The sequence below is a fragment of the Giraffa tippelskirchi genome, chromosome 2 (assembly GCF_054371585.1).
Source record: "Giraffa tippelskirchi isolate mGirTip1 chromosome 2, T2T-mGirTip1v1.2.pri, whole genome shotgun sequence".
In the NCBI taxonomy this organism is placed as follows: Eukaryota; Metazoa; Chordata; class Mammalia; order Artiodactyla; family Giraffidae; genus Giraffa; species Giraffa tippelskirchi.
Genome location: NC_137276.1, coordinates 188,180,368 through 188,207,774, shown reverse-complemented (window position 1 = coordinate 188,207,774; position 27,407 = coordinate 188,180,368). Strand labels below are relative to the sequence as shown.

Here is a 27,407-nt window from a genome sequence, read left to right as displayed (position 1 = left end):
GAGAGTGAAAAAGTTGGCTTAAAGCTCAACGTTCAGAAAACTAAGATCATGGCATCTGGTCCCATCACTCCATGGGAAATAGATGGGGAAACAGTGGAAACAGTGTCAGACTTTACTTTTTTGGGCTCCAGAATCACTGCTGATGGTGACTGCAGCCATGAAATTAAAAGACGCTTACTCCTCGGAAGGAAGGTTATGGCCAACCTAGATAGCATGTTTAAAAGCAGAGACATTACTTTGCCAACAAAAGTCCGTCTAGTCAAGGCTATGGTTTTTCCAGTGGTCATGTATGGATGTGAGAGTTGGACGGTGAAGAAAGCTGAGCGCCGCAGAATTGATGCTTTTGAACTGTGGTGTTGGAGAAGACTCTTGAGAGTCCCTTGGACTGCAAGGAGATCCAATCAATCCATCCTAAAAGAGATCAATCCTGGGTGTTCATTGGAAGGTCTGATGTTGAAGCTGAAGCTCCAATACTTTGGCCACCTCATGCGAAGGGTTGACTCATTGGAAAAGACCCTAATGCTGGGTAGGATTGGGGGCGGGAGGAGAAGGGGACGACAGAAGATGAGATGGTTGGATGGCATCACCGACTCGATGAACATGGGTTTGGGTAGACTCCGGGAGTTGGTGATGGACAGGGAGGCCTGGCGTGCTGCAATTCATGGGGTCGCAGAGAGTCGGACACGACTGAGCGACTGAACTGAACTGAACTGATTATAAGAGACATACCAAAAGATTACTATGCAGAGTTTGAGAGTAAAAGGCTAGAAAAGTTTGTATATAAGCAAACTCAAAGCTAGTTGGTAGTATTAACAGGATTGACTAATCATTAAGTGAAAATTTTATTAGTAATAGTCACTTCATCATGATTAAAAATAATTCTCTGGGAAGATGTAAATTCGGAACACTTATACATCATAGCCTTAGATTTTTCCTCGAGAAAAAATGACAGAAAAAGGAAAAAATTGTAATCATAAGAGAACTGTTAATATTCTTCTCTCCAAAACTGATAAATCAGGCAGCCTCAAAGTTTAAGCATACAGATACAGGCTTGATCGTGTGCATCTAGCAAACAGGACAGGATTCAGTTTTGCTTTAGTGCATTTGGACATTTATAAAAGTTGACAATCTACTAGGTTTTCCAGTGAGTCTCAGTAAATATCAGAGAAGGAATATATTAGAGATCATTTTCTCTGGTTTCATTAGAAACTATTGGGCAAAAAAGATGACCCACACTCCCATATTTTTGCAGATAAAAATATGCTTTTAAGTAACATACCATAGAAGAAATCATATTAGGAATTAGATTTCTAATTAGTGATGACTTTAACATGACAAAATTTTTCAAGTATGCTAAAGCTAAATACAAAAAGGATAGTGTAAGTCCAGATAACTTATAAAAAAGAAAATAATAAAAAGCAGAAATGAACTAGAAGTTGGGGGAATTGATGGGATCAGCAATTTCGAAGATATATAACTAGCAAACCTCTATTAAGTTTACTTTTTATTTTTTAAAAAAAGGCACAAGTAAGCAATATTAGGAATTAAAGGGAATTTAGCCTCAAATATTAATACATTACTGTGAAGGAGATTGAGCACCTTGGAGAAAAATAGAATGTCAGTAAAATGTGTTAGAAAGGATGTTTCGTAGGGCTTGAGCTTGTGTTAGATGGTTTTGCATAAGGCTGAAGGAATGGGGCTTTGCTCTAGATTGACTGTTGTCAGGAAGTGGGGGTAGTCCAATGATTTATCTTACTAAATCTTATCCAAAAGATATGGGAGTGAATTGAAGCTAAAGCTTGCAATTGGTAAAATAGCGTGACTCATAATTAGCCAGGGATGTTTGATCATTTTTGTGGTCTGGTCAATGTTCTTGTGTCTGAGTTCTCACATGATTATGGACTGGCTTTCTTTTTTGTCTTGAGCTACATCAGTCCCAGAGTGATCTTTAGTGATAGTTGGTGGTGGTCTTTATTTGCTTTAAAAAAAAATTTATCGAGATGCAGTTGATGTACTGTTGGTGTGTTCTGAAATTGTTTATGTTCAATAACCTACATGTGAATACCATGCCAGCTTAGAGCAACACAAAAGCCTGTCTTAAAGTACAGGGCCAGTTCTTGGCTTTCAGGAACTGCTTTTCTTCTTTTCCGCTATTAAAGAAAAAACAGTAATACCCAGTAAAAGCCAATAATTGATACAGATAGGAAATTATATTGAACTTTCTCATAAATATATAGGTAGTATGTAAAATACTGGTGGATTAGCTTTTAGAAGCTTTTATTGGTTTGATGTTTGAAACATATCCTACAAAAAAATCTCCCTGAACCTTTATTTTCAAGTAGATGTCCTTTTCTAATTTGATGCCTTAGAAATTTGTAAATGTGTAAGATACACACACACACACACACACACACACACACACACACACACACACAAATTGTCAGTATATAAAATGCATAAAAAATTTTAGTTTAATTTTTGAACTCTTACTTTGAGGTTTGCATTCAGAACCTTGTGTCACTTTTTTTTTTAAATTAATAATCTCAGTGATGACAGTCTTTGTTGCTGGAAGAAGGGATCCTTTTTTTTTTCAGTTAGCTGAAAGTCATTGGATAAAACGGGTAATTAAATGAGGTAGTGTTACCCTTAAAAAAAAAAAAGACCAATGATTATTGAATAATCTCTGACTTTTTCTGGCTTGTGTGCTTCTTTTAAAGTAACTACTTTGAAGGACAGTGGTGATGTGAATTTGTAAATTCTGCGTATTTTTAAAAGGTTACTTTTTATTTAGGGCACTTATTTTAGGTAGCTAATTTTTGGGGGGGTCAGAAGTAGGCAAGAAGAATAACAGACCTACAGTCATATTATGCCTTTAATAATGTGTTTATTGTATTATTTCAAGGCTATAAAAGAATTGTGTGAAGTAAAATGAGCTTTTGAAAGTACATAATTTCTATTAAAATATATTAAAGCTTTCTGTAATTTTACTTTATTTCACTGTAGTTGAATTCTTTTAGTGAATTTTTTTTTTTTTGGCTTATAGGTCATAAGCCATAGGTCATCAGCAAAGACTGATGAATATTTACTTCTTCCAAAAATAAATTAGCAATGAAAATCCTTTCCTTAAAAAGTTATTTGAATGATATCAATAGGTATCTTGTTTGAATTCAACTTTTTAAAGAAGTTATTTTGATTTTTCCTTGTTACATATAATTCTACTGATATATTTATTCAGCAATATTTCCTAGGTTTAAGAAAATGAATCCTTTTATTCCAGTTAATGGCCAACCAAGACCCCTTGAATCAAGTCAGGTGAAATACCTTCGTCGAGAACTGATAGAACTTCGAAATAAAGTGAATCGCTTACTGGATAGCTTGGAACCACCTGGAGAACCAGGCCCGTCCTCCAACATTCCTGAAAACGGTAGACCATGAAGTCATTTTATTCTGATTTATCCTTCTTATGACTTTTTGCAGATTTAAAAAAAAATTCTTCAGCAGGAGTAAAATGGCACCTCCGTTGTCACCCTTTCTTATTTCTATGTCTGTGCTTGTATTCAATATCTGTTTTCCCAAACCTGCCTGTTCATCAAGATTGTTGTTGTGTTAGTCACTCATTTTGTCTGACTCTTTGTGACCCCATGGACCCTTACTTTTTAAGTCTGGCTTCCTAGGGGTCATCCCTGTGTCTAAGTAGCCGAATGGTTAGCTAGTGTTCGGACAGAAATTGGCTTCTGTCCTCTGGTAATGCGTGTGTGGCAGGGGAGCACATTTAAAGTTCAGGTTGTTTTCACCAGTCTCCTTTGTCCATGGAGTTCTCCAGGCAAGAATACTGGACTGGGTTGCCATGCCCTTCTCCAGGGGATCTTCCTGACCCAGGGATCGAACCCAGGTCTCCCACATTACAAGCAGATTCTTTACTGTTTGAGCTACCCGGGGAACCTTGTTGATCAAGATTACAGAGAGATTTTATTATACCAATTCCTGGATCTCATCACAGACCTCCTGGAGGGCAGGGCCGGGAATCCCGTTGTTCAAGTGCTCTCTGGGTGATTGTTTTACAGGTAGTCTTAGACTCCTGGGTTATGACATAGGTCAGTTTTCAAATCCCTTTGACTCTTGAACCCTTTTCAGTGTTATAGTTAATTAATGAACCTTAGGTATGGAAATCATTTATTGAGTTTTATGTGATATATGAAGTAGTTTCAAGTAAAAGTAATTTTAGATTAGTGCATTCAAATGTTGTAATGTTTATCTTAAGCACAGTGTTCATAATATGCAAAAAAAAGTAATTTTTTCCCAGTTTACAGATGACGTACTATTTATGTTATAATAAATATGACATACTATTTATATTGCGTTATGAAAAATTTGGAACTGAAAGTAGTTTGGGGACCAAATGTTAAATGTAGACTGAAATTTAAATATGGCTTGAAAGTAGATTTTAAAAAACTTGCCTTCTCAACTTGTAATATTCTTAGATGTTGCACTTTAAAAATATACACTTTTTAAAAATCACTTTTGTGTTTGCATGTAAGTTTCACAGGTGTAAAACTGTCTATATAGTGAAATAGTGTTTTATAGATTCTGAATTAACGGGCTGTAAAGGGCTTGTGGAAAAGTAGCATTGTATAATCTCTTGCAATCTTTAGATTCTGAAATACTCTAAATTTTGGAGTTTAATTTATAGTTATAGTTTAAATAAAGATGCTTTTCCCAATCATTTCCTGCTTCCTCCAGCTGTATGGAATTGTGTTAATGGTAGATGACCTGATAAATATTTGGTGATTGATTAGTAATTTCTAGTTCCACCTCTTGATTTCAGAACATATTAAAAAGGTTTGCTGAGATACAATGAGATCTTTCCAGCCTGTTTAAAGCCTTTGTATTCAGGTTAAAGCATATTGCCTTTTCTTGACCTGTATCTCCACACAAAAATCAAAACTTTGACCATTTTCCCAGAAGAAATCATAAATGTCGATATAACAACACTTGCATGTAATTTTAGGGGCTTGAAGCATCTGTAGAGTATTATGAAACTTAGATCAAACTTCAATAAGTAGAGCCAGTACTGTGTAGAAATTACCTCTAGATTTATAAGCTTTTTGGTTTTGGTGAAACAGCCTTTCTGTTCATTACAGCTTGCCACGTACTGCTTTTCTTTATGAGTTTATTTCCATGTGTTCATATGTTTTATTGTTCACCTCTCACCTGTGTTAATGAAAGAGATGTTAAAAATTGGTTTCTCCTCTGTATGTTGGAAATTATATCATATATTGTTTCTTCTAGACATTGTGTCCTGAGTTGCCTAATGAACTGAATATTACATTCTGTGTTTTATTTTTATAGACAGTTGCAGCTTATTTTTTGTTTCCTCTCCTATACTTAGAAAGATTGCTTAACTCTTGACCCACCTTCCTTTTATGAAGTTTTCTAAGCTTCTAAGCTTAGAACATATTCTGATTTAATTATCTTCTCAAGGGGGAAAAAAAACCCCAGAAACATAAAATAAGCTGCATCAGAAACTTTCAGAAATATCAGAAAGTCTAGTTCACCAGAAAAAACTACCAGTCAGCTGTGAGTCCTATGGCTTGCCCTCACCCAAAACATGTAGCTACCTATGTCCTTCAGCGCTCTACCTCTGTAGTGGACTTGTTGGACAGTTGCTTTCCTCTGTGAGACAGATGATGTGTAGGTCACTTTAAATACTAGATTGACCTGTTGCAGTATCTCTGCAGTAGCTACTGGAGCACGTAGTAGGCTAGTGGATATATATTGTGTTTCCTGATGAATTTAGTTTGCCATAAGTGGAAGGATGCATAGGTGGTGAAAGGTAGCAGTGTGAAGGGAAATAATCCTAAAATTGGTGTGATATGCTCTTGGGATATGGTCTTGGAATTGAAGGAGGGAAGCTGGTGAGGAAGATGGATGACTGGCAGACATTTTGAAGGAGTACTTATAAAAGTTTTCCTCCCTAGATTTAGGAGATACTAATGTAACTAGAGGAATGATAAGAATAAAAGAGCTGCAAGCCCATGTGTGCTTATAGTCTACTTGGTTCATAACATTTTTTCACAAGATCAGTTTTGGTCGTGATCACAGAGATGATCTAATGCTCATTTACTTGGTTGTTAACAGAAAGGAATTGATAACATCAGTTACTTCAGTAAATGGTTAGCAGTTTTCTTTTTGTTTATTTGTTTAGTTTGTTTTGTTTGTAATATTTTTTTAATGTGTTGGCCTTAAGTATTTTGTTTGTAATCTTTTTTAATATTACAAGTTTCTGTTTACAAAATGTACGTTATTCTTGAATCTCTTTTTTCACAAGGTAATAGTATAAATGCATGTTTAGAACCTTAGTATCCTTAGAAGAAAAGTGTGTGGTTTAAAATTTTTCCTGCTCATAATGTTTAAAATTCTACTTTTCAAAATATTTTATTATGGAAAAATTTTAATATATACAAAAGTAGGCATGATAGTATAATGAATCTCATGAACCCTCACAACTTCACCAGTTACCAGCTCACAGTATCATGCCATCTGTACTCACATTTCCACACCTCCCATGTTATTTTGAGCAAATTTCAGACATATATCTTTTATCTGTAATAAGTATTTTAAAGGAAGACATAGTAAATTAAAATATGTGTTGGCTTGAGGTTTCCATGTACCAATAGATAAGTAGGACTAAAGCATAAAAGTTGATAATCATATCTTTAGTTAAAAAACTTTTTATCCTTTTAGAAAATAAAGTGTTAGTGCACAATGTGTGTCTGATACTAGGATATATGTCACAGAACTCCAAAAAGAAGGGTAAAATGTTTCTCTGTGTAAAGGTGCTTGTATTTTTTTTCCTCATCTGATAATTCTTAGGGAAGTGCATAGATGTAATTTTTTATAAGAGCCATTACTTATCTTGCATTTCTTTTTGACCTCGCCCCCAATTTTACAAAAAAAGTATAAATAGGAACAAAGAAGAAAGGAAGATTATAATCCTGTAATCAGAGATACCCTCACCATTCCAGGCTTTATGCACATATATATTTTGCTATCATGTATTTTTTAGGCCTTATTGAGTATAGATAAAATAGAAACAAGTTTTTGCTTATTTCTTTTATAGATACTGTGGATGGTAGGGAAGAAAAGCCTGCTGCTGCTGATTCTTCTGGTAAACAGTCTACTCAGGTTATGGCAGCAAGTATGTCAGCTTTTGATCCTTTAAAAAACCAAGATGAAATCAATAAAAATGTCATGTCAGCGTTTGGCTTAACAGATGATCAGGTTTCAGGTAAGTTAGTGCCTTCCTCGCATCCTTTATTCTCCCTCTCCTTCCTTTCTTCCCCTTCTTTAATAGAAGATAACTTGCAAATGGTGAAGTGCTCAGATCTTAAGGGTTCATTTTAGTATGTGTTTACACATGTATACACCTATGTAAAACACCAACAAGATCAAGATGCAGATGATTTCCAGCTCCCTGCAAAGCTTTCTCATGCCCTCTCCCAGTCAGTAGAACACTCCTCTTTAATGAATAACCTCTGATTGGTTCAAGTAAATTTTATCAAAAGTAGAATTCAGAGGGTTTATTTTTTAAAAAACATGAATCATTTTATAATCTTATTTCAGATTTCTTGCTGGACTTAAATTATGTTTGATGGCTTAGTCTCTCTTCTGATCTTAAATTAGGGAAATGTAATTTTAAATGTATAGTTCTGGACAGTTTAGTGTAGAAAGTGCTTTTATTTGAATGTTTTTAACCTTAAAAACAGTGTCTTTACTGTGCTTTCTTCGTATATTTTGGGCATCATTTCTTCAACATTTTTTCTGCTTTTTCTCTTTTGGGATTCCCATTACACATCCATTGGAGAGCTTGATATTATCCCATGGGTTTCTGAGCTTCCTTTTTCTTCACTCTTTTTTCTCTGTGTTCTTCTGGTTGAATGATTCCTGTTGATCTCTCTTCAAGTTCACTAGTGTTTTTCCTTCCATTGCCAATCTGCTGTTAAACCTTTCTAGTGAATTTCCCGTTTCATTTATTGTGCTTTCAGCTCTAGAATTTCCATTTGGTTGTTTTTATAGTTTAAATTTTTTTTCTGTTAAGATTCCTTACCTTTTCATTCATTAATATTGTGTTAGTATTAATCGCTCAGTTGTATCTCACTCTTTGCGAACCCACCAGGCTCCTCTGTCCATGGAATTCCCCAGGCAAGAATAGTGAACTGGGTAGCCATTCTCTTCTCCAGGGGCTCTTGCTGACCCAGGGATCAAACCTGGGTCTCCTGCATTGCAGGTAGATCTTTACCATCTGAGACACCAAGGAAGCCCTTAGGTGGTTAAGATTCTATTTCTCTTCAATTTATTAAGGTATTTTTGTTTTAGATTCTTGTGAGGATTTTTTGTTATTGTTGCTCTAATATTTACTCACACTACTCCTTGTTTCACCCAAAGTGAAGCAGCTGACAGCTCTGCTCAGTCCTTTCAGCTCTAGATGCTGCTTTTTATTCTGTACCCTCTTGGTGTCACCCTCTTCCCACCTAATTCTATGGTCAGCTGGGGCTTTGGAGCTTATATTCAGATTTTAGATCTCATTTCTTCTCATTCCTTCCTCAATGGGTTTTCCTCAGATTTCTAGCTATGTAGCCAACCATGAAGTTAACACTGGTTTTCTGCAGTTGATGCTGCAGAGATCATGGTTTGCTGTTCTTACCCATTGTAATTCCATTGAGGGTAAACTCTTTCCTGGTGTTTGCCAACATTTGGCTGACTTCCAATAATTTCAAGTAGTTGTTTTCTTCTTTTTTGACCAGGGTTTTAAATTGTTATTTTTGGGAGGTTTCACCTGATAGTTTACTTTGTCATTATCAGTAACTGGAAAGATAAGGATTTTTTATTAATTTTCTTTTTCTTTGAGACTTTTATGGGGTTATTTATCAAAGAGAATTGTATAACATTCTGGAAAAGACAAATACTTGTATATCATGTATGTTGTTGGCAAAAGAAGACATCAGATAAGTGGTCTATCTGAAAAACAGAAACTTTTGTAGATTAACTGAAACACAAGTTAATATTACAGCTTCTTAATATTTAAGACTTCAAGATATGCCAGGTAGAGGGAGTAAATAGTTATATATGAGATTAGGCTTAAAAGTTTAATTAAGAATATAGTATAGACCAGAATTCCCATCTCTTTCAGAATTTTCCACAGTTTATTGTGATCCACACAGTTAAAGGCTTTGGCATAGTCAATAAAGCAGAAATAGATGTTTTTCTGGAACTATCTTGCTTTTTCCATGATCCATGGGGTTACAGAGAGTCAGACACGACTGGGTGACTGAACTGAGCTGAACTGATAGACCAGAATAATATGATTACTATGATTCATATTGTATTTGAAGACCATTTTTCTGGTAGCTTTGTATGTTGAATTGAAGTAGGAAAAACCATACACATAGAAAATGCCAGGATACTTTGTAGTTACTTGGGTTATGATGTGAAAAACTCAGAGCAGTAGTGAATGTAGACATGGGAAGGAGGAATAAAGTATCAATGATAGGATAAGCAACATTAATAGCTTACATGCAGGGGAGAAAAGAGGAATTGAAGTAATATTTTTTTAGAATAATAACATAGTATCTTTGTGTTATCTGTTACACTTCTTAGGGATGTGTGTGTATGTATTTGTCTACATGTTGATAAATATCTGTGAAATGGTGGTGCACAGGAGTGATCATACATTTTACTGTGGCACTCATCAGTTTCTCTTGCATTACCATTACCATTATCCTAGTTTAGGTTCTCATGAATACCTGAACTGTCAGCTTCCAACTGTATGCCTAATAGAGTGCTAGTAAGTTTGGGGATAGACCAGTGCAAAGGATAGAGGTTTGGCTTCAGAGAAATTAGTCTGCTACTATTAACAAGTACTTATGTAGAGCTTTTTAAGTGGTAATCACTTTTGTAAGTTCTTGTTATATAATCACTTTAAAATTTTCATTTAAAATGTATTTTATATTAGCCATATTGATATATTTAATATATTTTAATAATATTTTAATGTTTATTTATATATTTTTGTTGAGGTATAGCTGATGCTACAATATTATATAAAGTTTCAGATGTTCAACATAGTGATTTACAATTTTTAAAGGTTATGTTTCATTTGTAGTTATTATAAAATATTGGCTATATTTTCTGTGATATATAATATATTCTTATAGCTTACTTATTGTATATATAGTAGTTTCGACCTCTTAATTCCCCTATGCCTCTTGCCCCTCCCCATAAAATTACTTTTATAAGGACTTGCTATAAGCTCTTATTAACTCATAATCCTTATGTAACCTTATGAAGTAGGAATTAGTATTGCTTTTGTTACAGATGAGGAAACTGAAGCACAGAGAGAGATCAAGTAGCAAGCCTGGATTTACAGAGCTACTAAGTGGCAGCACTGGGATTTGAACCTAGGCAGACTGGCTCCAAAACCAGTGCTTCTAATCATACTATTCTGTATTGTACAAACAAAAAGAACTTAAAGAAGCAAATTTATGTCTTCAGAATGTCTTTTTTGCTCATTATAGTATTAGAACTATAGCAGATTCTCTCCATTTACTTCCTTGTTCATTATTTTAAAAGAATTTTGAGTGGTTCCATGTATATATTAAGAGGTAGACTTTGTGAGACAGAATCAGAAAGGTGCCTGACCAAAAGAACCTCCTAGTCTAAGAGGGAAGACTTTTCTGTTTAGAAATGCAGAGTGGAAGTTGGTCAAGTCTTAACAGAAGTATACTCGATAGCAGTTCACAAGTGGAGAGAAGTATTTATGAGTGAAGAAGCCTCACTAGAAGTGTGGAAGACTGTTTAAGGAATGTTTTAGATACCTAAAACTGGAACTGTGGAGGGAATGGCAATTAATGATCACTTGGGGTAATGAATAGGAGCCTATGAGAAGAGGACTTGTGGGAAATGTTTGGAGCCTTGAAGATCAAACTAGAGGGTTGAACTTCATTTATGGGCAGTGGAGACCCATTGAAGGATGAAATGATACTTTTGGTTGATCTAAAAATATATTGTATATCAGAAGTGGATATTTTGTAGCGCAGAGGTGAGTTTAAGACTCAGGAATGTAGCACTCAACTCTATAGGGAAGGATTTCCAGTCTTAGCTTTGGATTCTTGTGAGGTTGGAGTAAAGGAAGAAAAGTATATATACACACATCAGTTTAGAAGGCTGTCTTTGGGTTATGCTTATTCTGTAGTACTTTACTTTTAGTCTCTTAACCAGACTTACTAATTGAGCTTGTTGGGGACAGATCTTACATTAGAAACTGAGCTGACTTTTCATGACCACCCAGGGCCTCCCAGTGCTCCTGCAGAAGACCGGTCAGGAACGCCGGACAGCATTGCTTCCTCCTCCTCCGCAGCTCACCCACCAGGAGTTCAGCCACAGCAGCCACCATATACAGGAGCTCAGACTCAAGCAGGTCAGAGTGAAGGTAAAATAGAGCTTAGAGCACATGTGCAGAAGTGTTTATTATGACATTTTTGGTAATGGTGAAAAGCTTACATGTTCATTCATGCTGTGAACACAATTGTCTATTTTTGACATACTGACGTAGTATGCTTTCGGGTTAAAAAACTGAATAGAACAATGTCAGGTATGCTTCTGAATATTGAAAAGAAAAAAAAACCTAAAAAAGTATAAGACATAATTTTTAAGTTCTATTTTATTTCCTTCTCCCTTCCCCTCTTGCAACTGTGTATTATTTTTGTAATTTAAAAAGATTTAAAAAACAAAGGTAAAGCATAACTTTAGTTTTTTTTGAAAGATAAATAGCCCTTTGTATTTTTGTGCAGTTAGCAATAAGTCTTTTATAGAAAAAGCAGTGTATTTTAAATCAGACTTTTCCTCTCTAAATGTCATATCCTCAGATGAGCAGTTTAATCTCTCCGGGTTTTGATATTCTCCCACACTGTAAATTGTAAAAAGTGGACTGAATCAGTGGTTTTCAGAGAATGTCTTTAGTCCTAAATGACACAGAGTGTAAAAAAAAAAGCTCAGTCGTTAAACAAGTAAGGGGTCGTTGCTGTTGTTGAAGGAGATTGCAAGCTCAGAACAGCAGGCACTGAAGTGTCTCACTGAAACCCTTGGAGCGCTGCAGAACATGCCCTCAGGCTTACTGATTTAGGGTTCCTTCTAGATGTTCAGGTAGTCTTTCTTTGAATTGCCTATATGTGCATGTTAGGTCTTTTAAGGCCCCATATTTTACTTTAAAAGTCACCAGGTGGTGCTGTATCTGTATAAAGGGGTCAGGTAGTGTGATAGGATGTATTTTCAGCACCAGAAGCAAGTGACTAAGTTTATCAGTCAAGTTAAATAAATCTCCCAAAACAGCCTTAAATGAAGGGGCACTTTTGTAATATAGTCCTAATTATTCTGGGTTCTTTTAGATTTGTCCCGTTGGATGAATTGGATGAATGGTAGTAATAGGGACCAGCAGGTGGCGTTTTGCTGAGAAATGAGTAGTTTGGGAAGAATTTTCTTACTGTTGAAGCCTCTTCTCAACCAACTTTAGTCCTAGTCTTTCTTTTGTACCAAAGTGCAGCTGCCAGAACTGGACCCAGCTAGAATTGAAGCAGATGTGTCTGAAACAGGGGAAAGCAAAGTTTGGATATGATGGGAGTTAAATGGCTGTATCAGGTGAACTAATATCTTAAAAAAAAAAAAAAGCAACCCCATTTTAAGCCATGTATACTGTTGTAGGATGGGAGTTAGAAGGGTAATTGTACCAAATAATGTTTACTGGTCACTTATAAAGGAAAGGGATTTAAGGATCTGCTAATAATATCTCAAATTATTCTTTCAAGGGTTTATCTTAACCCCTTTGAAAGTTTATTTTCAAATAGGTAAAATTTTAAAATATAAAAGGATATACAGTGGAAATTGGAAAATGCTGTCTCCCACTTCTGACACCCAGCAACCAAGTTCCCTTTTCCAGAGGCGTCAGATTGACACCATATCGTGGCATTAATTGTATGCCTTTTTAAAGCTGTTACTTTTTAGTGTGCATTAAAACTTACAGTAGAAAAAATTGTATAGTTACTAATGTGACATCAGTCAATAGATTAGCATTTTAGAGGTGAATCTCTACATCATTGGTGTCCAAAAGAAATACTGTGGAAGCTATATGTGATTTAAAATTTTCTATAATCTGCATTTAAAAATATTTTTTAATGGTAAAATTAATTTTTCTTATATATTTTATTTAATCTAGTATATCCAGTGTATCAGCATGTAATCATTATTAAGAAGTAATGTTTTACATTCTGGTTTTCATACTACATATTGGAAATCTGGAGTGTGACTGATTTGAAACACTTCACAACACGTATAGCATATCATGGTTAAGACTGGCTACTTTAATGAATACCTTTTGATATATGCCAAATATATGAGTTCCTGGTATCACCATTTAGTTAGATCAGCTGCTGGTTATGCTTTGAGCAGAATAATCAACAGAAGTACAAATCTATTATTAATAATTAACATAGAAATCTCTTAGAATATGAAATAATAATCTAAAATAAATAATTCTGAGTTATTTAAATTCCAGAAGAGGGATCATGGATTTGTAAATTTTTTTCCTAAGGATTTAAGTCTTAATATATTGTTCATTTAAAAGAATCAACAAAATGTTAAGCATCATGAGAAGAAACAAAATGGACAGTATTATCCTTTTTCAACAAAGCAAGTGCTTCTGTTACTGGAAAACGATGTGACTTGAGTAGTTGCCAAAAACACAATAAAGTGGTGAGGATACAGAGAAGAGCACTTAAAAGTCAATGAACACTAGGAAGTATTGCTGTTTGACAAGCAAAAAGATGACAGATATAATTGAAATCTGTAAAATCATAAGACAATATAATGGAAAAGTAGCTTTTATTATTTAAATTATAAAATTTGTATGTTTTGAAACATAAAAGTAAAGATAACTCTTCATGTTTCTATCATGCAGCTTAATATTTTAACATTCCATCTTTCTTGTCCTGCATCCCCCCCAGCTTTTCACTCAGCTATTTCAGTATGCATGTCTAAATGATAATCTTTTCTTTTTAATGTCACCACCATGTCATTATTTACCTAACAATATTATGATTCTTTTTAAAATATTTTGTTGAAGTATGGTTGATTTACAATGTTGTATTTCTGCTGTACAGCAAAGTCACTCAGTTATACATGTATATATTCTTTTTCATTATGGTTTAAGTGATTAAGTGATTCTTAATGTTAGCACATACCATATTTGAATTTCTGTAGTTGTCTCATAGTTACTTTGTTATGTTTGGGGGCTTTTTCAAATTAAGAGTCTCCCAAGGTTCACTTTTTTCATTTAATTAGGTGTCTTAAGTCTTGTTTTTTTAATAGCTGTCAACCCTACATGTTTCTAAAGTCAAAACTATGTGAACGTGCTGTGTAACAGTTTATGCTAAAACATAGATACTTAAAGTGGCAAAAAATTATTATCTCACAGTTTCAGAATCAAGAATCTGGGAGAAGCTTAGCTTGAAGGTTTTGGTTAAGGGTTTCTTGTGAGGTTACAGTCATCTGAAGCTTAATTTGAACTGAAGAATTCATATCTTAAGATGACTCCTTCATGCGATTGTTGGCAAGAGACTTCATTTCCTCACCAAATGGATTTCATGGGCTGCCTGGGTGACTTCATGACATGGGAACTTCCACCAGAGCCAGTGGTCAAGACTGAGTAAAAGGAGATGGCTGTCTTTCACAACTTGTCCTCAGAAATGTCAACGTCATTTCTTATATTCTAATGGTATATGTTGTTCTGTCGCCCAGTCGTGTCCGACTCTTTGTGACCCCATGGACTTCAGCATGCCAGGTACTAATGGTATATAGGTCAGCCCAAATCACTGTGAGGGGACTGCACATGAGAATGAATACACATGTACTTATTGCTAGTTGTTTGCTAATTTTTTGTATTGTGGAGTTAATCTTTCTAATTTCTAAAAATACGAGGATACCAACCCATTATCTTATAATATACCTGTGCAGGAGTCATTGAGGGTCATCACAGAGGCTGACTACCAATCTGTGTCACAAGTATAGTCCCAGAAGCCTCACCATTATTCTTTGCTTCATCCTATTCTCTTTCTCCTAGGTAATATGTTTTATTGCTTTTACTTTTTTCTACCATTGATTCTGAAAATACAATGCACAAAACATAGCTTATATATATATTTTTTTCCCTCAAATCATAGCTTACTGTGAACTATGTTGGCACCTTGCTTTTTCACTTACTATATCCTGTAGCTCTCTCCTTCAATTAGGTCAAGTTGTTCCTCCTCGTTTACAACTGAACACAGACTTCTTAATTTTCAGAATACTGTGACAGAGAATGAGAGTCCCATTTTGGACTTGAAGGAAGTGTGTTTAAGAGAAATACTTTGTTGAGATAGTGTTTAATCCCAGGGGTGGCATTTTCACAAGGAGTTTGAAGCAAATTAAGAAAAAAATGGAGCACTTGCTTCAAGAAGAGTTGTAGTACCTGTCCTTTTTTATTGAGGAAAATGATTTGACTTAAAATTTTGAGTTGGGAGTTTCTTGGGCTCCTTGGCAGCAGTCTACTACATGGAGCTTTAATCTCAGACTTTTTGATGATACCTAAGTTAATATTTGTATTAAATGAGATAATGTGTATAAAACTCCTTAAATAGCAATCTAGAGTTACGCCTGGGTTTTGGTGATGGTTCTTACTAGCTATGATGCATAGACCCCCCAGGTAAGTTGCTTATTCTTTTTTGTACCTGAAATAGGGACTGCTAATGAGGTTGACTTTTTTCCCTTCATATATTCATTGCATGTTCTTTGCTCATTTTTGTATTGTAGAGTTACTCCTTCTATTTTCCAAGAATTAGAACCCATTGTCAAATGCTACATGTATTTCCCCCTTTTATCATATTTCTGTATCAGATCCTTTCACTTCTGTTCCAAAATTTAGTTTTGAGATACAATTTAGGATTAAGGCAGTATCTTCTAAAAGGTGGTTAACTTCTGTAGTATTTTTTATGTTGTCTATAAATCTTGCAGTGTTAAGAAAGTGTTTAACAAACTTTTTGTCAGTTTTTGTATTTGGGAAGAGGATTAATAGCTTAAAAGTAAGCAAACTTTTCTTCTTTTGAAAAATTTTTAATTGGAGGATAATTGCTTTACAATGCTGTATTAGTTTCTGTTGTACGACTGTGTAAATCAGCTATAAGCATATGTATATCCCCCTCCCTTTTAAGCCTCCACCTCCCCCCTGCTCATCCCAGCCCTCTAGGTCATCACAGAGCACTGAACTGAGCTCCCTGTGTTTTACAGCAGCTTCCCACTAGCTGCTTTACACATGGTAGTGTATATCTGTCAGTGCTACCCTTTCAGTTTTATTCCTATCATGAAAGCATACCACTACTTGCTAGGAAATAAGCTAGCTGTCAATAGGAGCATAACGTATTTTGTGCTGCAGTACATAAGACTGAACACCCAGTCCAGTAAAGTGGGTTCCATCTTGAGATTTCAGCCTGTGAGAACTAGCTATTTCCTGCACCTCAGTTTGAATGGCACTAGATAATGCATTGACTTTAAGTCACTATCTTTTTCTGCTGAAAGTATACTATTTACCTGTAGTCTTTTGATTAACAGCAGGTAATTTGAATATTTTTAAAGTATCAGCAACACAAAGTTGTTTTAAAGATTTAAATACTAGCTAGGTTTTTTAAAAATTTAGGTGCTAGTTAGATATTACAGCAAGTTTTATTGCTGCTCTAGGCATTAGATCTAGCTAAGTCCACCATTGGAACAACTGTAAAGTGGTAGAGAGGATAAAGATGTGAACCAGTAAATCCTTACATGTTTGGAAATCACAACAGCTATTCATTGTGTATGTCCCTTTTTTCACATTTTTCTTTATTGATTTTTACTGAACTTTGGTAGTACATATCTTTTGGCATATCTTTTGGCAGTTGAGTTTGAAAACCTTTGTTTTTCTGGAGTTTCTGAAGTAACCACTTGTTATTTGATGTCAGTTAAGAGTTCTCCACAGTTAATCCACAGCAGAGTTGCCACATTTGTTAAATTGTTCTTTGTTCTCTTTTTCATAGACAGTTAAAGAGGAACAAACACATTCTGTGTCTTAGTTCTCTGTGTGTTTATGTGTGTGAATGGGGCGAGAAGTAAAGGTGCCTTAAAGATGTTTCTCTTCTGCCGAATTAAACCTGCTTCTTTGCCCCGTCTCATCTCCAGGTCAGATGTACCAGCAGTACTCGCAGCAGCCCGGCTATGGCACTCAGCAGCCACAGGCGCCCCCCCAGGCGCCGCAGCAGTACGGTATTCAGTATTCAGGTGAGCAGGTGCCCAGAGAGAGCTGTGTCTATATTCATGAAACCTTAAAATTCCTTCCTCCTGATTCCTTGATTTGTTATAGTAAGTATTAAGTATTTATTTTTTTGGGGGGGGGGGAACATTTGTATCATTTATTTATAAATATTTTACATAGAAATTTTACTGTAAATCACCATTTCAGTTCCAATGGGCAGGTAAAACACAGTCATAGTAGATGATTCAGTAATAACCTGTAGTATAAAAAAGTTTTTAATACAAAGTTATCTCCTACTCATGTGATCAACTTACCTGCTTGGTGATGCAGAGCTACAAAAATGCACTACTTTTTTCCTCTTTTTTATGTAACACATTATCCCAGCGTACTCTAGTACCTGGAAAAAACCCTTTTTAACAGTTCCCTCATATGTAAAGAGAGGTGATCTTATTAAATAAGAACCAAATTAAGCTATGTAGGTTTTTAAATCTCCCAGAAGTATGTAGGAATACTAAAAACAGTCCATAAAAGTAGAATTGTGTGAAATGTAATTCAGACAACTAAGAACATAAAAACCTCTCAGTATAGCTTTGAATATTATAATTCAAATAATTATAATTTGGGTAATTTTTACCTTTGTTATATGAGAATTTATGTTCAACTCTTGTTTTATAGTCAAATGTTTAAGTATCAATTTCAACTGTAGTTTTAAAAAATTAGATTACAATACAAAAATGAGCTATGAACATACAGTAAATACATGGGGGGAAGTTAGCCTCATTATCAGTCCCTGTTTCAGGTACAGAAAGATTAAGCAACTTACCTTGGGTCAGTACATCACAGCTAGTAGGAACCATCATTGGAAGCCAGGCATAACTTTAGAGCATTAGTTTAAAAGGAGGTTTGTACATGTTCTCATTTAATATAAATATTAACTTAGGTATCATTGAAAAGTCTGAGATTAAAGCTACACATAGTAGACTGTGGCCAGTGAGCCAAAGGAACTCCCACTCAAAAAAGTCTAAAATCATGTTCTTCAATAGAAAATGACAGGGCACAACTATTCTTAAATACATCGCTCTGTTATTTTTTATTTTTCTAATCTACTTGAAACTCATTGTGAAAATGCCACCCCTTTAGTTAAAAGTTTCAGAGACCATGTGGTCCCCAAAGCCTAGAATATTTATTATCTGGTCCTTTACAGAAAAACATTTGCTGACTTCCTGAATTAGACCATAAAATTCTACCATTGTAGTTCGACATATTTTAACACAAAGAGCAATTTTTATTTGGATTGGATTTGCTGTAGAGATACTTAACCTGTAGCTGCTAGTTTTTATGTAAACTAGGTGGAATGAATTTAAACTTGGACTATAATATTGGAGGAAGATTATTTTCAGAATGCAGTCTTTTAGAGAAAATCTGTTACAAATTATACATTGGCAATTTGTAGAAATAATAAGTTTTTTTCACTCTATTGTCTAATCCAGGCAATTTCCATCTTCACCATGCTCCAGAATCACCTGGAGAGGTGTTTATTGAAACTCACAGGTGCCTGAGCTCTACTCCCAGAGATCTTGTTTTATTTGGTCGAGCGTGGGATTCAGGCATTAATATCTTAAACGTTTTGCAGGTCATTCTAAAGTGTAGTGAAAATTGGGAACCACTGATCTTGTCTTACCCACTCGTTTTATAAATGAGGCAACTAGGGTCCAAAGAGTTGTGATGCATTGAAAGACAAGCAGCCATTTAGTGGGGGAGCTAGACCAGAACCCGGTACACTTGACTTTGCAGTTAATGACTTCCCTACACCATTCTGCACTCTATCAGCCCCAACCAGAGCTTGGCAGACTTTTCTGCCATAAAAAACGAGATAGTAAATATTTTAGGCTTTGTAGACCACGTGACTTTTTGTCCTTTAATTTTACTTTATTCAGACAACCACACAGTTTCCATTTTTTGCCATTTATGGTGATTTTCACCAAAGTTATTTTGTTTTTCAAGGGAAGGGATGGTGGTGGAAGGAAGAGTTTATATATACAGAGGTATTTTATACTAAGGTCAAAGGCAGTAGATTGCTAATGAAACAGCAACTTAGGCTCTTAGGCATTATCCTCTCTCTTAAAAAAATAAAGATTTAGTTGTCCCCAGAGTCTGTTGAAAAGCCAGTTTAGATATCAATTGGCAGGATGAAAACACGGCTTTTTTTTTTTGCTCACAATCTTAAATTGAATAGACATTTTCAGTGTAAAACCTTCTGTTTCTCTAAAAAGAGTAAAAAAATTTTTTATGTTTTATGTAGAGGATAGGAGAAATTGTATGACATCAATGTTTTTTCATGAGTTTAGTTTGGTATTTAGGTGCTGCCGTGAGTAAAATGCATTAGGTATTTGATTTACTTGTTAAAAATTAAGCTTGCTCTTAAAGATTTTAGTTAGGATCCTCACTGAGTAAGTTTAGTTCTTTTCAAAGTATTATCTTTGTATTTCTGATCCTGCTAGTCCTATTAACTTGAAATTGGGAGATATGGAAATAGTCACCTAAATACTCTGCTTGGAGACTGTTAGTGGTGGTGGTAACATTGGACTATCTTTGGCACTCTGCTGGTTTGGCAGTTTTCCTCTGTGACCTTTTCCAGTTTTATTCATGGACTATGTCAAAAGCTTTCTTTCATGAGTAAATTTTGAACCCAGGTTCAAGGTGAGTTCAGAATACACTCAGTTCATTGAATCCTTTTTATTTTTTTTTAATGCAGGGTTGTACATATTTTAATAATTTTCTTATGTATCTGGTATTTAATGCTGACAGGATTCCAGTCAATGGAGAGGTTTCATTGCAAGTAGCTGCAGGTGTGTTTCATGGTAGAGATAAAAGTTTTTAGTGAAGCAGACCTTTTCTTTTAAAAAAGCTTTACATCCTAGTAACTAATGAATATAGATGTTCATTTTTGTGGGGCAGTATGATATGCTTTCTGTTATGTTGTTGCTGCTATTGTAAAAGCAAAACCATGATACCAAATCTAAAAAGGTTTTAAGGATTGTGAAAATGGGCACTTAATGTTTATTCTTAAATGTTTTAATTTTTATAGGATGAATAAGCCTAAAAGGCATCTCACTAACATAGTAAGTTGTATTTGTAGCAGCACTGTTTCATTTAAAAACCTTCATTCTCTACATTGTGTTTTTATTTGGTACTGTTATTAAACAGGCCCCTCAAAACCAGGTTAATGACTAGCTTTTGCATTAATTCCCACATTTATCATTTGAGCATATACTCTATACTGGGAGTTATGCTAGAACAGGAGTTTACTCTCAGGGATTATACAGTCTAGAAGGAATTGAAGTAGAAGAAAAATATATATAGTGGTTTTCATTTTAGAGGGTTTACAAAATTGTCTAGAAAATGCTTCTTTGTTACTATATGGTCTTGAAATATAAAATCCACTACTCTACTTGCTACATAAATACTTAGGATTAAGTTTGTTAAATTTCTCATTTTTCTTTTTTTGGTCCGTAACAGTAAGACTAATTCTCTAGAAAATGTTCACCAAAAGAAAAAGTAAGAGGTGTATGTTTTGCCTTTTCAGCAGGCTATAGTCAGCAGACTGGACCCCAACAACCTCAGCAGTTCCCAGGATATGGCCAGCAACCAACTTCCCAGGCACCAGCACCTGCCTTTTCTGGTCAGCCTCAGCAGCTGCCTGCTCAACCTCCACAGCAGTATCAGGCGAGCAGTTACCCTCCACAAACGTACACTACCCAAACTTCTCAGCCCACTAATTACACTGTGGCCCCTGCCTCACAACCAGGAATGGCTCCAAGCCAACCCGGGGCCTACCAGCCAAGACCAGGTTTCACCCCACCTCCTGGAAGTACTATGACCCCTCTTCCAAGTGGGCCTAACCCATATGCACGTAGCCGTCCTCCCTTTGGTCAGGGCTATACCCAGCCTGGACCAGGTTATCGATAAAGAGGCTCAGTTACACTGATGAATGTAGCTGCTAGCTGTTTGCCTCCCAAAAGACTCCAATACTACTGTTTTAATTTGTATTGAAGTTCAGGAATTTAAAAAGCAGAGCATTTTTTTATGATACCATTATTGCTGTTAATTGACAGTATAATTTGCTGGAAGAAAAAAGACCAAAATGGAAGTTTTTTTTTTCCTCCCCTGCTTAAAAGTATAGCAGCTTCCTACTTATTTTGGAACACTACTCTTACATGTGTGCAAAGTGATTGATTTTCTAGCTTGCCTTGTCCCGAGGATATTAAAATGCTAGGTTGAAATTCAGCCCTCTTGGCTTTTTATTATTAACGCGATGTACTAAAGTAGATCCCTTTGAGAAGACTAGCTATTATGTATAAAATGTAACATTGATAGGTTAATAAAGATGATTGAATCCATTAGTGGTCTTGTAACTTAGTCTTTGATATTCTATATATGTGTGTATATATATGAGAAAAATCCTTATTGATGTTTTGGTCTTGAAATACAGACATTTTATCATCTTAGGCCTTTCTATTCAGAGAAGCACAGTGCTGTTGCCTTTTGTCCTGATTTTGGTTTTAAACGATGAAACTTTAAAATAGATCAAGATTAGCATTATATATAAACACAGTAGTACAATATTAAAAGATGCAAGGGGGCTTGGTAGATCCTAAACAACCTGCGATTTTCCTTATAGAAATCAACCATTCAGAAATGAAGAACTCAGCCTTAAAAAAAACTACATCTCTTTATTGTAGAGTTTATACTGTTTTGAAAAATATAAAATGAAGTATTGATAAAACTGAAGCATGTTGAAAGGTAAGCACAGAAAGGTCCTTTAAGAATGAGGGCACCAATGCAGCATTGCTGTCTTCCTCCCCAGTGAAGGCGAATACTACTGTTTTAAATAAAAATAAGTCAGATTTTCATTACAGGTTGTTAGAATTAAGAAAACAGCCTCTGATACATTCATTCCCTACAGATCTGTGTAAAAATCGAGTAAATATCATAAAATGGTAGGCCTCTCATCATAGATTATCCTTTTGTGCTTAGACTTCACTACAGTCTTCGGATACAGCTTGATGATTAGAATTAAAAACAGTACAAACACAACTGCTTAAAGGGATAGTTTGACAAAGAACTTTCAGACATTGTAGCATATTTATGGGTAGAGAAAGAACAAAATACGTATTTTTGAAATGATATATCAAATTCTCAATTCCATTTTCAACTGAAATTTACTGATTCAAACAACCTTTGCAATAACTTGTAGATAATTAATGAAATGTATATTAGCATGAATGGCTGTTTAAATGCTTCAAAAGTTACTCAGCTATTGCTAAAAAGTTGAAGTTTAAATAAACATGTGGATATTAGGACCTTTTCTCCCAGATATAATATGCTGACGATAATTTGATCTAATAAGTTAAGCCAAGTAGAGACTTACAGAATTAACAGTGAAGAATACACAATAAATGTAAATTTTTTTAAAGTATATTAGTTTTTTGATGTTAATTTTGTTATAAAAGTATCTCAGAACATCATTACAACAGTGTGATAAATAATATACAAATGATCTCTTAAAATACCATGAATAGGGAGCCAGCTTCCCCAAAAATGTTATTCTGTTAATATCAATATCTTGCTTTCTTAAAATGACTTTGTAAAACCTGATAAATATTCTTAGCAATCTTTCTAATAAACATCTAATATTGCTATTAGATTTTAAACTTTTATACATAGTAAACAAAAGAGCTTTAAATGCATGTGACAAATACCGTACTGTTTCCAATTATTTTTTGAAACGATGAAACAGAAGGCACTTTTGAATGTGACTGCAGCATCTACCATTTTCCAGGAATCGTGGTCCCACATTCATACCACTGGACATAATTGATTTGAGTGTGACCACCGATTTCTCCAAATTGGACTGGTTCCTGACGAACTGCTCTGAAATAGCCTAAGAGGGAAATAATTAAAATTAATAGCTGCTGTGTTATATTTTTGTCCTCATAGATTGAAGGGTGCCATTGAATGCTTGAAGGTTACTCTAGGTGAAGCAGAGTGTTTTAGACAGTGGATAGCAACAGAGGCCCCAGTGTCTTTCCTGAGGTGGTAATGGTGGGCTAAACATAGGGACACTTAGGATGGGTTAGTACTATTGATATTGAGACAGAAGGCTGAAATGAAAAGGGACAGGAGTTGGAAGGGTTTTATGTTTATTTGAGTGTCATTGACCAAGTTCAGTACATACTATTCTACGTAAAAGTGTACTTTCTGCACATTATAGCCTAGAGGTAGTCTGAAGAAGTGACCTGGGTAGAGGTGTGTTGTGCTAAAATGTTAGGAAACAAAAGGGGGTAGTTCTAAGATTGCTAAATGTCTAAGAATTAAACTTTGGTGAAATCATCCTCCAAGGACCCTACACTAAATGATTTAAAATTTTGCTGAGAATGTAAAATGTTATGGAAATAGAACTTATATTTTCTGTCTAGTTCCTGTGTGGCTATAGTTTCAATTTTCTGTTAATGAGTTCACAGATCTTATTCAGTCATCTTTTACTATGGTTGCTGTTTTTAATGCCAGTGACCAAAATATGTAGCTAAAAAGACCAAATGATTTTAAGTATTTAACAAGTCTCTCTTGGTAGCTCCTGAGTAATAATGGATATATAATTTACCCTCTCCTACCCTACCTGGACAAAGATTGATTTTCAGTCTTTTCAGTCCTCATTACACAGCTTGGTGCTAAAGTGTCTTTAGAAAGGTGCAGTGGTTAGTCACTTCTCAGCATAATTCTTCTATTTTAATTGTGTATTTATATAATTATTTATGAGACAAGTAATATTTTTCCTTTTATGATAGTAGGAAAGTCAAAGTGTGAGTTGCTCAGTTGTGTCCGACTCTTTGCAACCCCATGGACTGTAGCCCTCCAGATTCCTCTGTCCATGGGATTCTCCAGGCAAGAATACTGGAGTGGGTTGCCATGTCCTTCTCCATGATAGTAGTAAAGCTTTCTTTAATTTTTTTTAGGAAGGAATTAAAACCTGCCTGTGTGCTGAGTATGACAAATTATAAAGGTAGTACATGAATGATTTAAGTTTGGGAAATGCTTAAAGTTTCTTTCAATAGCTGCTTTTGCAAATTCAGGTTTTCTTAAAGTAGAATGTATGTGTATGTATTGGCTCTAAGCAACAGAGTTAAGGAATGGGATGAAAGTTGAGAAACATCTATTAAAGTCTTCATGTTAAGGTCTTATGTAGACAGACAGTCTTTTTTTCCTTGGCAGGTAGAGTAGGAAGACTACAGAATGATTTTTAAAGTGATTGCTTTGCTCAGCCTGAGGGCTTCCCTGGTGGCTTGGACAGGAAAGAATCCACCTGCCAATGCAGGAGACCTGGGTTTGATCCCTGGGTCCGGACGATCCCCTAAAGGAGGAAATGACAACCCACTCTAGTATTCTTGCTTGGAGAATCCCATGGACAGAGGAGCTTGGTGGACTACAGTCCATGGGGTCGCAGAGAGTCAGACATGACTGAGCAGCTGACATTTTAACTTTTTGCTCAGCCTGAATGTTTTTTGGGTTCATTTGTAAAAGCCTCTTGCTTTTGAGCAAGCTCAGAAAACCTACCTTCTTTGGTGGGTAACTGGTCAGAAGAGAGTTGCTGTCCCGTGCGTCCATCTAAAAATGAGTCCACGAACTGGCAGTGATCTTCCCCATGGCCTCTCTGATCGCCTATGTTATAAAATTTTCCTAGAAATTAAAAGGATCATGAGGTATTTCTTTGATTTGGGACAACTCTGAAATAAATTGTTTCAAATAATCCGTCTTCCATGTTCTTATACTTCCCCACCTGTTCATTCTAGTTCAAGTCACAGTGTTCTTTAATGGAATGATAGAATCTCCCAGCTGCATCATTGCTTTTACTCTTGCCTTACCCTATTCTTCCTCTCCTCCTTCTCTCACAGATTAGTCATCTTTTAAATATGCAGCTCAGATAATGTTACCTGCCTCCATCAATCTCTCCAGCAGTCTTTTGTTACACTCAGAATAAAACCCAGAGTCCTTACCCGGTTTCCAAGCTCCACATGATTGCATGCCTGCCTGATTTTCCCTGTACTGAGCCTCAGCCATGCTAGTAAATTGGAGAGGCATTTCTGCTACAGGTCTTCATGTTACCTTCCCTCTACCTCTGCTGCTCTATCCCTTGGTCTTTCTTGGTTCCTTCTCAGTTCTCTTCTCAGCACAAGTGCTCCTTTTGAGGAAAGCTTTTCCTAAACATTTTAACTAAAGGAGCTTTCATTCCATTCCACCATTTTCTTTCATCCCTCTTTTTTCCTTCAAAGTGCTATATGAAATTCTTATTTACATATTTCCTGTCTCTCCCCACTATATTGTAAGCTTCAAAGAGCAGGAACAAATGGTTGGGAATGCCAAGAAAATGACTTTGTAAAAGTCATGTGTTAATATGTAGCCAGGGGATTCACAGGCTTACAAAAGGGGGGTTAGGAACAGTCCTGCTTTGTCCCCAGCAACGTCAGAACAAAACAGATACTATTTGTTAAATGATGGAACAAATGTCTACCTTTCTATGTTGGGGTTTAAAATTTTTACTGTATGAATATAGATGAGAAAAGAACCCACTGAGTCTGGAGTAAGGGATTATAGCCCTTCTGGCTGATTGTCTTAACCTTGCTCTTGTCTCTGACAGACTTAAAATCTTAAATAGGTCATACTCCTTCCATGATTATTGTTAGATACACTCATTTTACTACCAGTAAGCTTTTCATTCTGGGTTGGCTGTAACATAATTGAACTTGGATGTTACTAGTTTCTCTACATTCAACTTTGCCATGATGGCATTGTTTCAAATTGCATTTTCATTATTTACCTTCTTACAGCATTTCTCAGATCCTAAAATTCCAATAACACCTTGCTCAAAGAGAAAACCTGTATTTCTGTCGTGTCTGGCAGAGTCCATAGAAAAGGCTAAGTTACAGAATGCTACAGAGCATTTCCTGTTCTTACCTGTGAGGGAGTCACTCAGGTAAATCTTGTATCTGAGAGAGTTGCACAGCTGCACCCCTACAAACTTCTTATACCATGTCCTTTTGACATACTGTTTGCCCTTACATTCTGAGTAAGAGTCTGAGTTAAAGGGTCTTTCGGTCCATATGGCATCTCTTCCTGCTGCATAAAGAAAGCACATGGTTTGAGTTTAGTATCTAACTTTGGGTCCTGAAGAGCTATCTTAAAAGCTTTTAACAAGCAGTTTGCAAAGTTCATTGTCAACCTGCTGATACCTGGTTTTCTCCAGTGCTAAATATTGGAATGAAAAAATACAGGCGTTTAAACACGTAAGCCCCCCATTAATTTTCTGTCAACAGTGAGGTAAATCGTGGAGCAGTATGTGTCGAAGTTGATTAGTTTCTGCAGTGCTCAACATAGCATCACTTTAGGAACAAAATTAGGTTTCTTTTTCTGAGATACACAGTGTAAACAGTTGCTTTAATGTGACTTGTTATTAAAAGTGGAGATGAGTTTGACAGAAAACAACAAAATTCTGTAAAGCAATTATCCTTCAATAAAAAAATAAAAGAATGAATAACCCTAACCCTACACAGTGGAATATAACACAGCAGTGAAAATAAACTAAAGTCACAAACAAAAGTGGAAATGAGGGTGCTATATCTTAAAACAAATGATTTGAGCTGGTCTGTTATATGAATGAACAGGTTTCAGAATACTCAACTTGTTCCTGAAACATCACAGGCTGTCAGTGTTACTGAACATTATAGGTAAGCATTCACAGCTAATTGAAGATAACTAAATGGACTAAAGTGAAATCATGACTAAAATTCTACCATTCCCATTTAGTTGAATCACTGTAGAAAAGCATGCAGTTGTGTTCTTGAGGTAGGTACTTACCAGAAACTGGCTCGCTCACTCTTGGGTCAGCTGAGGAGAAATAGCAAACAGAGTCAGAGTTTATTAGGTTAAGTCCCAGTATCCCCGTGACAAGGCATTGAAGATGGGTGCTTAACAGATGTTACTGAGT

The 27,407-nt window shown here is 35.5% G+C and overlaps 2 protein-coding genes across 12 annotated transcripts in view; one reads left to right on the top strand and one right to left on the bottom strand.

Annotated features, from left to right (window-relative positions):
- TFG (trafficking from ER to golgi regulator) overlaps positions 1-21,765 on the top strand; it is a 34,486-nt gene extending 12,721 nt beyond the window's left edge. The window contains exons 4-8 of one of the 4 annotated variants that reach the window (XM_081572449.1): positions 3,278-3,424; positions 7,121-7,288; positions 11,348-11,476; positions 17,293-17,391; positions 20,952-21,765. In XM_081572449.1, the coding sequence (XP_081428575.1) occupies positions 3,278-3,424; positions 7,121-7,288; positions 11,348-11,476; positions 17,293-17,391; positions 20,952-21,334 (926 nt within the window). In that variant the 3' untranslated portion in view covers positions 21,335-21,765. Of the gene's footprint in view, positions 1-3,277; positions 3,425-7,120; positions 7,289-11,347; positions 11,489-17,292; positions 17,392-20,173; positions 20,291-20,951 lie in introns of those variants that run through there. The other 3 variants (XM_081572448.1, XM_081572447.1, XM_081572450.1) reach the window with 3 other exon arrangements.
- A 313-nt stretch (positions 21,766-22,078) lies between these two features.
- Positions 22,079-27,407, bottom strand: part of ABI3BP (ABI family member 3 binding protein) — a 286,699-nt gene continuing 281,370 nt past the window's right edge. For all 8 annotated transcript variants that reach the window (XM_081572441.1, XM_081572442.1, XM_081572443.1 and 5 more), the window contains 4 exons: positions 27,278-27,307; positions 26,378-26,539; positions 24,980-25,102; positions 22,079-23,309 (listed from right to left, as the gene is read on the bottom strand). In XM_081572441.1, coding sequence (XP_081428567.1) covers positions 23,194-23,309; positions 24,980-25,102; positions 26,378-26,539; positions 27,278-27,307 — 431 coding nt within the window. In that variant the 3' untranslated portion in view covers positions 22,079-23,193. The remainder of the gene's footprint in view (positions 23,310-24,979; positions 25,103-26,377; positions 26,540-27,277; positions 27,308-27,407) is intronic.